Genomic DNA, 15,823 nt, shown 5'->3' on the forward strand with positions numbered 1-15,823 from the left:
CTCCCTACTCTCAATCGTTTTTTTTTTTTGGGAGGAAGGTTAGCCCTGAGCTAACATCCACACTAATCCTCCTCTTTTTGCTGAGGAAGACCGGCTCTGAGCTAACATCTATTGCCAATCTTCCTCCTTTTTTTCCCCAAAGCCCCCAGTAGATAGTTGTATGTCATAGTTGCACATCCTTCTGGTTGCTGTGTGTGGGACGCAGCCTCAGCATGGCGGGAGAAGCGGTGCATTGGTGCGTGCCCCGATCCGAACCCAGGCGGCCAGTAGTGGAGCACGCGCACTTAACTGCTAAGCCATGGGGCCGGCCCTCCTACTCTCAATTTAAGCACAAAGATAAGTAGTGGAAAGTATCTAAAAGATGCATCAGTGACACTATAAGAACCTATATCAAAGTACCTGAAATTTAGCTCTCAGAATCTTTAAGGAAATGTTTTTGGGTGAAAACACAGTTTCACTCAGAATGTAATTTAGTCTCTATTGCTTTTTTCAGGGCATCTTTCACATCCTTGTTCCTTAAGCTGTAGATCAGTGGGTTTAACATAGAGAGGACGACTGCGTAGGAAACAAGCCATTTTGTCCGTGTCCATGGAGTAACTGGAGCTGGTCGTAAATATGTGAACAGGAGTGTGCCATGAACTATAGCCACAGCCGTTACGTGGGAGGTGCAGGTAGAGAAGGCTTTGCGTCTCCCCTCAACTGAGTTCATTCTAAGGATGGTGATTATGATGCAGCTGTAGGAGAGGAGGACAGTGATGATGCTGCAGCCCAAGACACAGCTACTGTAAGTGAACATCACTATCTCATTGATGGTTGTATCTGAGGTTGGAAAGGGCTATCAATGGTGAGCAGTCACAGAAAACATGATTGATAATATTGGAATTGCAGAATAACAGCTGAATTGTGCAAAAGGTGAAGATTGCCAAATATAGCAAACTTCAATGCACACAATGGCCAATAGCTGGGTACAGACTCTTCTGGACATGACAATTGTACAAAGAAGTGGATTGCAAATCGCTACGTAACAGTTATATGCCATGACAGCCAACAGAAGACATTCCACACTTGTAAAGACCCCCAAAAAATACATCTGAATGGCACATAAACTACACAGAATTCTCTTTTGCTCAGATAAGAAATCAGCCAGCATCTTGGGAGAGAGAGTGGAGGAGTAGCAGACATCACAGAATGACAGATTGCTCAGGAAATAATACATGGGCATGTGGAGTCTGGGCTCCATCTTGATGGGCAGGATCATCCCTAGATTGGCAATCACAGTAATGCCATAAACCAGCAGAAAGAGGACAAAGAGCCCCTGCTGCACCTCCTGTCTGTCAGAAAGTCCCAGGAGCATGAAGTCAGTGAACACAGTGCAGTTCTCAACAGCCATCACTCGGGTCTGGAAATCCCTGGTTGTGAAAGAAGGAAATGGAAGTGGAGGGTAACATCGTCTTATTAACTTAATAGTTAAACTGCTCATCCTTTGCATTTTTCAGTAAGCTAATGATAGGACTGCGTGAGGTTACCTGACTCCCTGGAAATACATCCAGTTTAATATAAATCTACAAGTGATAACGATAATACCATTTACCTTTGTATAGTACTGTATAGGGTTTGTAGGACACTTTCCTCCAAATTGAATCAGTGGTATTTCCACACCAATCAGTGTAGTATTTATGATCATTTTTACTACCACTTACTTGTATTTGGAAACTGATGTTCTGAGAGTTGAGGCAATAGTTCTTAAATTAATCAGTCCACATAACTCACATCTTCTGGCATAACTGTTGTTTTTTTTCTTTTTTCCAATATTGCAGAAATGTTGTTATGTCCTATAATAGAGAAGCAGAGTTAAGTAACAGGTGCAAGCAATGAATATATTCCTTTGTTATTTTCTCATCATCCACAGTTGTAGAGCAGGCAGAGCTATGGCAGGTTCCTGGGTATAACATGCCTCCACTTCCTCATTAACCCTATCAGGTCCAATCCAGTTTCAAACAACAAAGGAGAGAGAAACTCTGATCCAGGACTTACTGGAGCAGGGAGAGCGGTGCTGCTGGAGAAGAGGGTTGAAGGGTCTCTGTGAACAGCACACTAGTGTGCACAGAGTGCACTACGCCAGAGCTAACCAGGCTGCTTCTGACCTTTGCTGCGGTTCAGGGAGATTATGAAGCATGTTTGAAAACTAATTGTATACTGTAGCACAGGTAGCAGAGAGGAAAGAAAGGGAGTATGGTTACTGTATGTGATCCTCTGCTCTAATTGAATGCAATCCACATGATCTACTCACCATCAGATCAGATGTGTAAGACATGTAAAAGTCCTCATGTCTCCATAGTCTCATGGCACAGAGAGAGTCATGTCTGAACTGTGCCCCCATGCCAATCCCTAGAAAGTGTAATATTGTTTTATTGTTTTCTTTGATGCCTATTTCTCTTGAATATCTCTGAAATCTGCCTCATTTTGGTTCAGAAAAGTTGGTGGTTCTTGGTAGGCCAGTTGAAATCTATGTCCCATTCTTATATTTTACCCAAGACAATTATGTTTTGTATGTCATCCATGACCTCCTCTGTTCTGTGAGAATATAAGAAAAGTTGACTTGAAGGTAGATGAACGACAAAGAATATCTGAATAATTATCTAGTGAACAATGTGCAGGTCTCCAAACTCTTAGTCTGTACTCATCTAAATATGCCTCTGTAGACACATCTTTAAAAATATCCTTTCCTTAAAAATGAAAATATCTTTAAAATTCTTAAAGTATAAGTAAGAGATTAAAAATAAATGTCTGACCACTTCCACAATCCATACTTGAATTTTGCTGTATTCCCTGCCGTTTGTGTATATACGTATTTAAAATAAATAAATCGTTAAAAGTAACTAAAATAGGGGCCGGCCCGGTGGCGCAAGCGTTAAGTTCGCACGCTCCCCTGCGGCGGCCTGGGGTTCGCCGGTTCGGATCCCGGGCACGCACTGACGCACTGCTTGGCAAGCCATGCTGTGGTGGCGTGCCATATAAAGTGGAGGAAGATAGGCATGGATATTAGCCCAGGGCCAGTCTTCCTCAGCAAGAAAAAAGAGGAGGATTGGTAGATGTTAGCACAGGGCTGATCTCCTCACACACACAAAAAAGTAATTAAAATAAAGTTTTTGTAATATTTCATACCCTCCTTTGCCTTTATAACATGCTTTTAGTCAGAAAACGATAAAAACTAAAAAACAAATCTAATTATAAATCAGAAACACAACAACAAATATTGTACCTGACCCAGACTACTGACTCTTTTGCTGCATACTGTTCTGTCTGCAGTAGGGTTCAGCATTGTCCCCTGGCTGACCTGGATTGTATAACTATCTTTGTGTCTGGTCCCTGCATATTAAACACTTGGTCTCTGAGGATTAAACGACAGATATAACAATATGGTTTACCGTCTGTTATTTATTATAGGCTGGTGTTATGAGAGGTTCAGGGATTCAATCGGAGATGCAAAAGAAACTTTCTACTCCAAACAAATGGACTGAGGGTATATTTTATTGTATAGAGGATAGTAAAGGTGATAGTCTGCAAACAGATCCAAATAGGTCGAATATTAAGAGGGAAAAACATCAGCTCTACTGGAAAGGGAAAACATCCACATCGACTGAGATAGCAGCATTATTCCAATAGGTCATATAATAAGGGGGAAAAACATCAGATCGATCGGAAAGGGAAACACCATATCGACTGAAGGGAAATGACACAAATCAACTGGAAAGAGAAATACCAGGTTGACCAAAAAGAGAACACCTCAGATCGTGATGTTACTCACAACATCCAGTCCCACTGCAGGGGAGAGTCCCTTTAATTAACACAGCTGGGCGGAAATCCTATCATCAGAGGTCCTGGGCTGGGCATCCCCTCCACAGGTGAGACTCTCACCAGGGCCTCAGTCTCCAGCAGTTTATATAGCATCAGTGGTTTCCAGAGTAAGCAGTTACAGAGTTTACAGAGCAAGCATTCAGTGTTCCCATGCACAAATGGTTATCAGTGGCATACCTGCACTGAGCCTCCTGGCTATCGTCCCAGCCTGGCAGTTGTGCACGTGCATTGTTTTCCCTGGTTATTGTGCAAGCCAGGCTCAGATGGCCAGTCTGCCCCAGGCTGCGACACCCAAAGGACCTTTAGATGTTACAAATTGTAACTATCTCCGTGGGAGAAAGGCCAGTTCCTGGGAAAAAGGCCAGTTCCCACCACACAGAAAGCAGCTTTATATTTCTTTGTGTGCTGGTGGCTGTAGGTCAATGGAGTGGCCAAATATGGCTGCACTCATGTCAAGACAGCTGGGTGATAGAGAAAGAAATAAGGAAATTTTTAAAAAATGTTACTTTTGTCCCTGTCTACCTTACTGCCCATTATTATACACATTTAACAACAGTAAAATGACTACAGTCAATGAGCATTCCTTCTTTCCAGATCACCAATCCCTTACAGGCATTTCTTCTTAATTCCAAAATTTAGGAAACAAATACAAACCCACTCACGCTCACACACTTACACAGCCACACATACACAAACACTCTCCCATGCACGTACTACATATAGTATACAGTCCTTGGTATCTGCTGTGGCTTGCAGCCAGGACCCCTGTGCATACCAGAATCTGTGGATACTCAAGTCCCTTCAATGACATGATGTAGTGTCTGCATGTAAGGTATGCATGGCCTCCCTTATCCTTTAATCATCTCTGGATTACTTATAGTACCCGATACAATGTAAATGCTATGTGAATAGTTATTATACTCTATTCTTGGGAATACTGACAACAAAAAAAGTCTGTATATGTTCATTATAGATGCAACCATGGTAGGCCTTTCACAAGTTGAATTCCCGAGTTCAGAACCGTGGATGGGGAGGGCTGGCTGTATCTTGTTTCTCTACTTCACTCATGAACAAACGTAGCTTCAGTTAGTAATGAGAATATTTTCTAGCTTCAGCAAGGAGTACTTTCTCAGAATTTCTACCACTCATGGAGTGTTGTGTATTGGGGGAAAAAAAAAAGAAAATGCACCTTTTCTTTTCTGGTTGTAGGGGGCTTGTGTCAAGCCTATTCATAGTCCTCAAATTCTCATTATGTGTTAATTGGGCATTTAGATATTCTTTTCTCAAGAAGAACATGTGATTGCGTCAGATGGCCAAAACTTGGTGTGTTACACAATCAGTTACTCATAAGGTTCCTATTAGCACCTGCTATCTGATAAGCACTGGCCCTGAAACCAGTGGGGACATCTGGCACATTATTTAGAGTAAGAAAACATGAAACCTTTGTTCTGCCCATAAGTGTCTAAGGCTGGCTCTCAGGCAGTGGAGTTGTGGGGTGCTTTGTCCCAGCCAGTGGGCATCAGAGATCTGGAAGCATCTATCATCCTTCTAAAGTAAAACAAAAGAAGACTGAATTAATTCACTCAAATAGAAAAGCACTTGAGTGAGTTATTTACTGAAGAATTCTTTGCTAAGATTAAAGAACTCAAAAATCGGTGTCAGATTACTGACTGTAAATATGAACATCTTAGGGCATTGTACTTATATTTAAAAGGCCAAAGCAAATTGTTTTCTTTTAAAAATACCAATAGCGTGAATAGAAAATGAAGTTTACAAGATATTACTAACTAACAAAGAAAAAATAAACAATGTAACTCATTGTTTAGGAAGCTCTATATTTACGAACATAAGAACAAAAATATACTTTAAGAGAAAACAGAAAAAATAAATTCAACATGGGATAATAGCTATCTATACTATTGTCTTATAGATGAGATTTCCCTTGCACATTTCTGTTTTCTACATGCACATACAGTTAAGATATATACAGTCTTGCTTATTTTTCTTAAGATTAATTGAGTAAAGTTGATAATAAAAATGCCCCAGGGCTTTAAGAAAATAATATACAGCCAAGACATCACATGGGACAGAGATACATCTAATTACTTGAACTGCAGTCTTCGAGGCAATACCTTAGTGATGTTTTCTAGTCTCCACATCCCTAAGGTCTTGATGTCATGTATTTGTAGCACAATTTGAAGCTGAGATTTCGTTTTCAGGTGTGATCTTATTTCTGGTATCTCTGAGTTGTCTTAATAGGTTGGAAAACAGTTTCTTTTATGAAACATTTAATGAAATAGTCTGTGGAATCCTACTACTCTTTTTCAGACCTGTTTCTTTTAATTAAATGCCAAGTAGGAGCACTCCTGGAGCTCATTAATCTTAGCAAAGAATTCTTCAGCAAATGACTCACTCTAGTGCTTCTCTATTTGGGTGAGTTAATTAGGTCTTTTGTTTTACTTTAGAAGGAAACTGTGGCATTCCGGTGATCTTTGCAGTAGACAAACACATGTATAGAACAAAGTGTCCGCAAATCTACTTAGTTTGACTAGGAGAGGGTTTATGGTATTATATTCTGATTCCTTCTTTCTTTCAAATGATATTCATCCTGGTTTTGTCATTGTGTAGCCACCATGTAGCCAGCAATGAAATAAAGATTGTGGCAAATACAGAATAGTAAAAACATGGGCCTTGTCTTCACACTTCCTATGATCTCTGAGGAAGAAAGTGACAATAATAACCATATTTGTAAAGCACAGGATACAGCGTATGGTAATTGTAAAGTTATAAATTTCGAAGTTTACATGTATACAAAGGAGAAGAAACAGTGAGCAATGTTGATAATAGCCAGTGGTAAAATAAGACATTATAAGAATAAGAACACAATGGGAAAATAACTAGATGCAAATGAAAATGTGCCATGTAACAGAGCTTGATGAATCCATCATGACTAAAAAAGAATGTGTTAAATGGAAATGAGGTTGGATTTATAGAAGCAAGAGTTTTTGGAAAAGCCAGACTGAACAATATAAATTTCATGCATTCACTAACAAAGAGTATTTGGAATCTTTGAAGTCATCTACTGTCAGGTTAAAGTAATCATAGAAAATTATTCTCTCAATGTTGCATAGAATATTTCAAGTTGAAGGAATGTGGTTGGGAAAAGTGGCCATAATCCAGCTTTGCAGTGCTAAGACCTTATAAAAAATTTTTACAGAGGATCTCTTATGGGATTGGTTTGTGAAAGATATCTTTCCTACAGGCAGAAACTTGTGGGAATCACCAAAAGCCACAGTGTAATAAAAAAAGTCTATAGGAGAACAGGGAATGTTTATTATGCATCCTTGTTGAAGTGCCAAAGAAATCGTACCTATTTCTATTGTGTGAGTTCTGGAGGAAAGAATTTCTGCATTGTATTTCTCAATGTCACCACCTGTTGATAGCTGTCCATGCTTGGGCCTGATTTTCTGAATGAAATAAGTTTTTGAAATCATACTAATTACTCATAATTACAATAAGTAAGAAAGCTCAATATCTATGATACATCACACCATGTCTTATGGCTTTTAAATTCATTATCAAAGTATCTATTTTATTTCTGGTAATTTAAATTTTATATTATTAATATTCTCCATTTACTGTTGAAGAAATGACTAGTGGTATAAAGTAATATTCAAGAAATATTATAGTGTCCTACTTGAGATGGGTCTCTATCCTGACACCAGCTTTTGGAAAAGCTATAACTTAACACAAAAATCACAGAATGTATTTTCCCTGCAGCCTGAAATTTATATCCATTGTCCAGTGCTTTCACAGTTCTTATTGTTTGTCACTACCCAACTTCCAAAATTTACTACATTGAAAAAAGAAGGACTTTTTGTTCAATGTTGTTTCAACTATTATCACTGAAGATACAGTACGTATTTTGTTGTGATCACCTCCTGATGAATAACATAATGTGCCATGAATAATAACATTTAAATATTTTGAAAATTAGTTTAACATGAGTGAAAAGTTTAGTGTACTTGTACAGCACAGCTCCAGAATGTGTTGAAAGTACTGGGTTACTTGGAGTCAGAGAGGCACAGAAAAGGAAATAGAACAACCACGAAAATAGTAAATTGATGTTTTTGTAGGGACGTTAGCATTTAAAAAAATGTTGACAGGTATAAGTTAATTGTCTCACAGTCTAAGAAGTGAAGCAGGGAAGAAACTGTGGAAACTCATGATATGTGTTTCCTCCAGTGCAACTATTTTTGCTAAGCTCAGATTCAGCAGAGTTAGAGCAGCCCTTCTCATGAAGTCAGCTGCCTATGATGAACCTGAGATTTATTATTGAAAATAGAGCAGAGTCTACTTGGTTTTTTGTTCTTCCTGACCTAATCTTGTTTTTGATTATTCCACTCACACAGAATTTCTATTCGCTGTGTAATTTTTATATAAGTGAATGCTAACTTTTGAAATAGTATAACAGTGAAAATCTAGCATTTTTAGCAACACTGTTAAAGAGACCCATTGAGCCTCTCGACATTACGTCTATTCTCTTATCTATTTCAAATTTGTTTATTACTTCTCTGGATCGACTTTCATTTTTGTCCACAGGAACCAAGAAAACCAGAGTGGTGGAGTCACCTTTGTTCTCTTGGGCTTCTCAGAATATCCAGAACTCCAGGTGCCCCTGTTCCTGGTGTTCCTGACCATCTACACAGTCACTGTGCTGGGGAACCTGGGCATGATGCTGATTATCAAGATCGATCCCAAACTCCACACCCCCATGTACTTTTTTCTCAGCCACTTATCTTTTGTTGACTTCTGTTACTCTACGGTAGTCACACCCAAACTATTAGAAAATTTAGTTGTGGAAGACAGAATCATCTCCTTCACAGGATGCATCATGCAATTCTTCTTTGCATGCATATTTGTGGTGACAGAAACATTCATGTTGGCAGCGATGGCATATGACCGATTTGTCGCTGTTTGTAACCCTCTTCTCTACACAGCTGTAATGTCTCAGAAGCTTTGTTCCCTTTTGGTGGGTGCATCATATTCTTGGAGTATAGCTTGTTCTTTAATATACACATACTTTTTGTTGACCTTGTCCTTTTGTGGGACTAACTTCATAAACAACTTTGTCTGTGAGCATGCTGCCATTGTTGCTGTTTCCTGCTCTGATCCCTACATTAGCCAGAAGATCATTTTAGTCTCTGCCACGTTCAATGAAATAAGCAGCTTGATGATCATTCTTACTTCCTATGTGTTCATCTTTATCACTGTCATGAAAATGCCTTCAACTGGTGGTCGCCACAAAGCCTTCTCCACATGTGCCTCCCACTTGACTGCCATTGCCATTTTCCATGGGACCATACTTTTTCTCTACTGTGTTCCTAACTCCCAAAGTTCATGGTCCATGGTCAAAGTGGCCTCGATCTTTTACACAGTGGTCATCCCCATGCTGAATCCACTGATCTACAGCCTCAGGAACAAAGAAGTGAAAGAGACAGTCAAGAAGTTAATCAATACTAGGTTGTTCTGTGATGAAATGTAAAGCTAGAAATGTTACTTATTTCTTTTTGAGAGTACTGATAAGAGTGGTTCAATGGCAAAGCAGTACACAAATCTATGGTAACCTTGCAATTAACAGTCCAATATCTGTTCCCTCTAATGTTTATTAAAATAATCTTAACATTACAAATAATGTTAGGGATGAAACCTCAGACTACTTTAAGTTTTTGATTCAGAAATTGGCATGTAAAGACTTCTGTGTTAGTATACACGACAATATGATTGCCCAGGTGAAATTTCCGTCAGTTTAAGTCATGTGAAATGTAGGATTTTTGAGATGATCTTAAGGGTTATAGCTTACAATTAGGAAGTTTATTTCTTAATATAAAAGTAGTACATTAAGAGCTGTTCAACATAAAAATCATAAATGTACAATATCTATATATGTTTAATTCCATAAGAACTGTCAGCATCAGAAGATTCTCTGGCAAACAAAAATAAATAAGAAATGTATCTCCCTTAAAAAGTCAATAATTTTTCATACATATTGCTGATGCTAGTTTACTTTTGTTTTAAGTAAATATATGATTATGTTTTAAATCAATTAAATATTGCACTTTCCATGTTTTTAGGTGGTCAGGACACTCTGAATTAATACAGAAATAATCCATATTGACGCACTCATCTCAGCTGGTTTCAGAAAGAAATATATTGCAAGCTCTCCCAGTTAGACGTTACGGAAGTCAGAATGATGAAGAAGGCATATATATTTAGAGACTCATTATTTATGTTATAGTTTAACTTGCTTTATAAAAGTGCTGCAAAAGCACGGACGATAACTGCCTTTACTGGGTCTGCACTCAGGTTCTCATAACCAATAGTTTTGACTTAGAAATTTCTATGGAACAGAATTTTTTGTTCCCCTTAAAACTTTTCTTCATTCTGAGTAAAATTAGGACCTGGGAGTTTGCATTATGAGAAACATTATCTGACTTTAAGTGAGCAAATGCTGAAAATATTAGCTACTCTCTATAAGTATCACTCATTTTTTGAGTATCAATGTAATGTTTTATAGTTCAATAAAAGGAATTGAAAATAATATTGAATACCAAGGAACAGTTCAATTTATTTCCAACAAGACTTATGTCCATTACTCATTGATAAAAACACTGAGATTAATAAAATATACTTTTTTGATCATCCATTCTCAACAGTAAACTTTTCCCACCTACCAATTTTCTCCATATCAATACACGACGTCCACATCTACTCACTTCCTTAAACAAGCAACGGAGAAGGCATTGTTTATTTTCATTTATTATTCTGTAGCTTCTCTCAAATACCTGTCAGTAAGTTATGTTGTTTCTGTCTCCACAATGGAGCTATGTCTTCATGTCTCTGCTTTCTGAGTCATCTTTCTCATTAAGTTGGTTTTTAGCAGTTAATACCAAATAATATACTTTCCATATTTCTTAACCTTATATGTCATGAATCTCAGATCATCTGTAGTGACTTTTTAAAAATATAAAATCAATTTATTTTACTCCCTAGCTTAGAATTGTGCAATAGTTTTCTATTACATCTTGGATGATAATCAGTCTTTGCAAAATGTAGCATCTGCTTAATTCCTGGCTGCATCATTTTAGATTTAAAACAGATTGAAACACGTTTTTTAAACAAACACTCATGTAACTCTCAAGTAGATCAATACATAGAACATTACTAGTACCCCAGAGTCAATTACTGGCCCTTTCTTCCCACTCTCAGCAAGAGTCAAAAGGATGACTTTTGTCATAATGATACAGTTGCTTTTCTATATAGATTCAGTACCTAAATATGCTTCTCAAAAAATACAAGTTAATATTCCTTCTTAGCAAACTTTATGTAAAGGAAATCATGCATTATGTATTTCATATATAAGACTTTTATAAATATTAGGTTTTACAAATCATTCATGTTGTTCTATATATTTATGGTTTATTCAATTTTGCTTCTATTGTATATTTTATATTGTAAATACTTCAGATTTTTTCTTTATTCCAGTCTACTATGATGAACATTTGGGATGTTTCAATTTTGGGGCAAGTATACCATTACACTGCACATAAGTACTCATGAGAATGAGGTTTATACCCAGAAGTATCATGCATTTTTTTAGTCATAATTTTCCAAAGTGGTTTTATCAATTTAGACTCCTAAAAGCAAAGTTTGAAAGTTCTAACGTTATGATTCACTTACTTGCCAGTATTCAGTATTATTATATATTATATATTATATATTATATATTATATTATATATATTATTATTATATATATATTATATATTATAAAAATTATATTTTTACCCATTTACTTGATTTAGAATATTTATTTTGTAGTTTTAATTTAAATATCTATGATTATTGAGGTTAGGCACATTTTAATATGTTTATGGAATTTTTTTTCTTTTTAAAGTGACGTTGTAGGGTGTTTACCATTCTTCATGTAAATTATTATGTTATTGTTCCTATTTATTTGAAACATTATTTTATATTATGAGTAAAATCTCTTTCGCAGTTAAATATCTTGACAGTATTTTTGTATTTTGGCTTTACTTTTAGCTCACTGAATGTTCTCAAATAAAGAGCAAGTTTGAATTTTAACTTAGTCAAATGTATTACTTTTGTAATATTTTTGCAGTTGTTGAAGATTATATTTATCTACCCTGAGGTCAGGAAGACATTTTTCTATATTATATTCAAGAATCTTTGTTGTTCTTACTATTTTGCTCTATTAGTCACCTAAAATTCATTTTTGTGGATGGTGTGAGGTTTGGGTCTATGACAGACTGTTTTACTTGTTCAACATTATTTGTTCTCTCTTCATCTTTGTCATGCTTCCCCGTAGGCCGGGAGAAAATAATTTCCTTGTGGCTTGCTTGGGACAATGGAAAGTGAGTGAATGTGTGATAAGACACATGACGGAAGAAGCTTTAAATGCCCCTACATGGTTTGAATCTTTCCTCCTTGAGCTCATTCGTTAACTTGGAGAAGAGAATACCACAAATAGTCTGTCCCTTCAGCCTGGGTCCTGGGATAAGAAAACACGGGAATGGAGCCAAACTCAACCAAACACAGCATATCAGAGCTGTTGTCAATCACCAACATTCATGGTACCAATTCATTTTTAACGAGATGAATATATCATTGTCACATGCTGTTTATGGAAAAAATCCATTTTCTCCTTGTTGCTCTGCAATACCAATCTTGTCATAAATGAAGTGTCCGTAAATGTGTTTGTCAGTATAATTGTCAGATGCTTCTACAATAACTCTTGGAAAAAACATCACAATCAATGGCTTAAAAGTACAAGTATTCAATTTCAAAGGTCAAGAGGTCATCTGAGGTGGCTCTGTCTTAGGCTATGAGACTAGGAATATTTTGTTTCACACCACAGTTCTGTGAGTATGGATTGCTCCATATGTCTTTTATCATCTTTAGACTATATGGCTATTTGTATTATGGAAATGTGAGAAAGCAGTTGGCCAAGTGAAAATATTCAAGGTTTCTTAAAGCCTAGGCTAAGAACTGCCATACTTTCTTTTCCGCCAACAGATCATCAAATATGTCACAGGACTGGACTCATAATCCAAAGGTTAAGAAATACACTCCATCAATAATAAACTATGGAGAATTTATAGATGCAAGGAGATGGTGAATAATTGGGCCCAATCATTTGATCTACTTCAGTCAGGTTCTTAACTCTCGATTGCATTCAATTGAAGTATTCACCATTACTACATATTCTTAATTATTATAGCTTTGAAATAAATTTTGATATCCATTAGATAAATTTTTTTATCTTGTTCTTCTCCATGGGTGGATACTCGTTGTCCTTAGCCCTTTACATTTTCATAGAAACTTCAGGATTTACTTTGTTCGTTTACTACATACTTTTGAAGACTGAGCCCCTCATGGGCTCTAAAAATTATACTCTAGATCTGCACTTTAAAGCATTCTTAGCAGTACCTGTACCTTCTCTGTTTCATTAGTTTATAGTCTTCCACCCTTTTTACATGTTTCTGAAATTATGGGAGAATAATATCACCTGGTTTTTCTTTTACCATTGTCTTTGTTAGTGTGACTTTGTTATTTGATTTATTCCTTCATTATCATTGCTATTTTTGATTAGGTGTATGGTGGAGGGGAGAGGCAACAAAGATATATAGATTTTGACATATTGAATAAAAAATCCACTCTTTATTTATCACTCCATAGATGCATGATGGATAGATAAATAGACCTATAAATCTATTTGTTGATAGACATACATAAAGTTAAAAAAAATTGGCAAAATAAAAACTAAAATGTTAACATTATCTATATTGTTGGCTTATCAATTTTTTTTTTTTCACTGTAATATCTTCTCAGTATTGAAACGGCAACCTACAGAATGTGAGAAAATATTTGCAAACTATATATCTGGCAAAAGATTAATATCCACTACATATATAAGGAACTCATACAACTCAATAGAAAAAAAAAGGTAATAAGCCAATTAAAATTTGACTAAGGACTTGATCTAGACATTTCTTCTAAGAAGATATACCAATGGCCAATAGGTATATGAAAAAAATGTTCAATGTCACACTAATAATCAGGAAATTGCAAATCAAAATCACAATGAGATATCACCTCACAAGTGTCAGGATGGCTACTACCAAAAAAACAAAAGACAAGTGTTCGCCAGGCTATGGAGAAATTGGAACCCGTGTGCATTCTTGGTGGGAACGCAAAATGGTGATGCTGCTATGGAAAACAGTATGGAGGCTCATTGCAAAATTAGAAACTAAACTACTATATGATCCTAGCTTCTGGATATTTATGCAAAAGAATCGAAATCAAGATTTCAAAAAGATATTAGCATTCTCATGTTCATTGTCGAACTGTTCACAATAGTCAAGATGTGGAAACAAGCTAAGTGTCCATGAATAGATAAATGGATAAAGAAAATGTGGTATATACATACAATAGAATAAAATTTAGCCTTAAAAAAAGAAGGAAATTCTGCAATATGTGACCACATGGATGAAGCTTGAGGACATTATGCTAAGTGAAATAAGCCCGTCACAGAAAGACAAATACTGCATGACTCCACTTGTACGAGGTATCTAAAATAATCAAGTTCATAGAATCAAAGAGTGGAATGATAGTGGCCAGAGGATCAGAGAGGGAGAAATGGAGAGTATCAAATAAATAAGCATAAAATTTCAGTTAAGCAAGATGAATCAGTACTAGAGATCTGCTGTACAAAATTGTGTCTGTAGTCAACAATACTGTAGTGTACACTTAAAAATCTCTGAAGAGGATAGAACTCATGTTAAGTATTCTTACCACAATAAAATAAAAATAAGGAACCTTGGTATACTATGATCACTAAAATCCAAATTTTATTTGGATTCCATTAGTTTTATCTATTAATGACATTTTTCATTTCTGGGATCCAATCCAGGGTACCACATTGCATTTAGTCATCACATGTCCCCAGCCTTCTCCAGTGTGTGAAAATTTTTTACTCCTTTCTTGTTTTTCTTGACTTTGACAGTCCTAAGGTGTACTGGCTAGTTAGCCTGTAGAATGCTTCCAAATATGGGTTTGCCTAATGATTTCTCATATTAAGCCAGGGTTATGGATTTTGGGGGAAGAATATCACAGATGTGAAGTCTTTCTTATCACATCATATCAGGAGGTAAATGAGATCCACATGATATCACTGATGATGGTCACATTCATCCTTTGTTTAAGGTAGTGTTGGCCAAGTTTCTACACTCTAAACTTGAATGTGTAATTTGAATCACAGTTGAGTTAATAACAGCTATTTCTGGACTGTCTTTTTTTTTCTTATTTAAAACTCTACAGTTTATGTTTTCTTTAATTGATATGTATTATTTCAATAATTTAATATCTGCAAGCAATTAATGGAATAGATGTGGTGATGTAATTATCCTTAATGATTTAGATGAAAATGTGTTTACCACAATGACACAAGATACAGTATTTCTACTAGTTATGCGTTTGTGGCCCACTGACTAACACTTCAATTATAATTCTCTGTAGTCTATATCTCCATAATCATGGAGGCAGATATAAGACCCAGAGTTTGGCAGAGTTCAGACTGTGGATTCAGCTTTTGGCTTTTTCTTTGTATTCCCTGAGATTTCTTATGTCTTGGAAATATAATGCTATTTTAATGGCATACCAATTGAAATATACTGCCAATTTTGTTACAAACCTCAAGCCTGTTGCTTACTTAATGAACGTTTGATTACTGAGAAGGAAAATGTCTGAGGTTCATTAATCATAAAAAGAAATTCTCAGTAAATTAATCATGATCTTCTGGTTCAGGTCAGTTCACTTCTCTTTTGGTATCTTTCAATTTAGATGGAAAACATGGAGCAACAGCTCCTATAGATTATTCTAAAATTT

At 36.2% G+C, this 15,823-nt stretch overlaps 1 protein-coding gene and 1 pseudogene across 1 annotated transcript; one reads left to right on the top strand and one right to left on the bottom strand.

The window, feature by feature from the left end:
- Positions 1–454: 454 nt before the first annotated feature.
- LOC106800210 (olfactory receptor 8U9-like) lies at positions 455–1,411 on the bottom strand (annotated as a pseudogene).
- A 6,571-nt stretch (positions 1,412–7,982) lies between these two features.
- LOC106800015 (olfactory receptor 5D3) lies at positions 7,983–9,403 on the top strand. Its single transcript, XM_087423270.1, has 2 exons — positions 7,983–7,990; positions 8,461–9,403. Exons 1-2 carry the CDS (start codon positions 7,983–7,985, stop codon positions 9,401–9,403), a joined length of 951 nt encoding a protein of 316 aa, XP_087279396.1.
- The last annotated feature ends 6,420 nt before the right edge of the window (positions 9,404–15,823 follow it).

This window comes from Ceratotherium simum, chromosome 34 (genome assembly GCF_057802395.1).
Source record: "Ceratotherium simum simum isolate JZ-2026a chromosome 34, ASM5780239v1, whole genome shotgun sequence".
Taxonomy (NCBI): domain Eukaryota; kingdom Metazoa; phylum Chordata; class Mammalia; order Perissodactyla; family Rhinocerotidae; genus Ceratotherium; species Ceratotherium simum.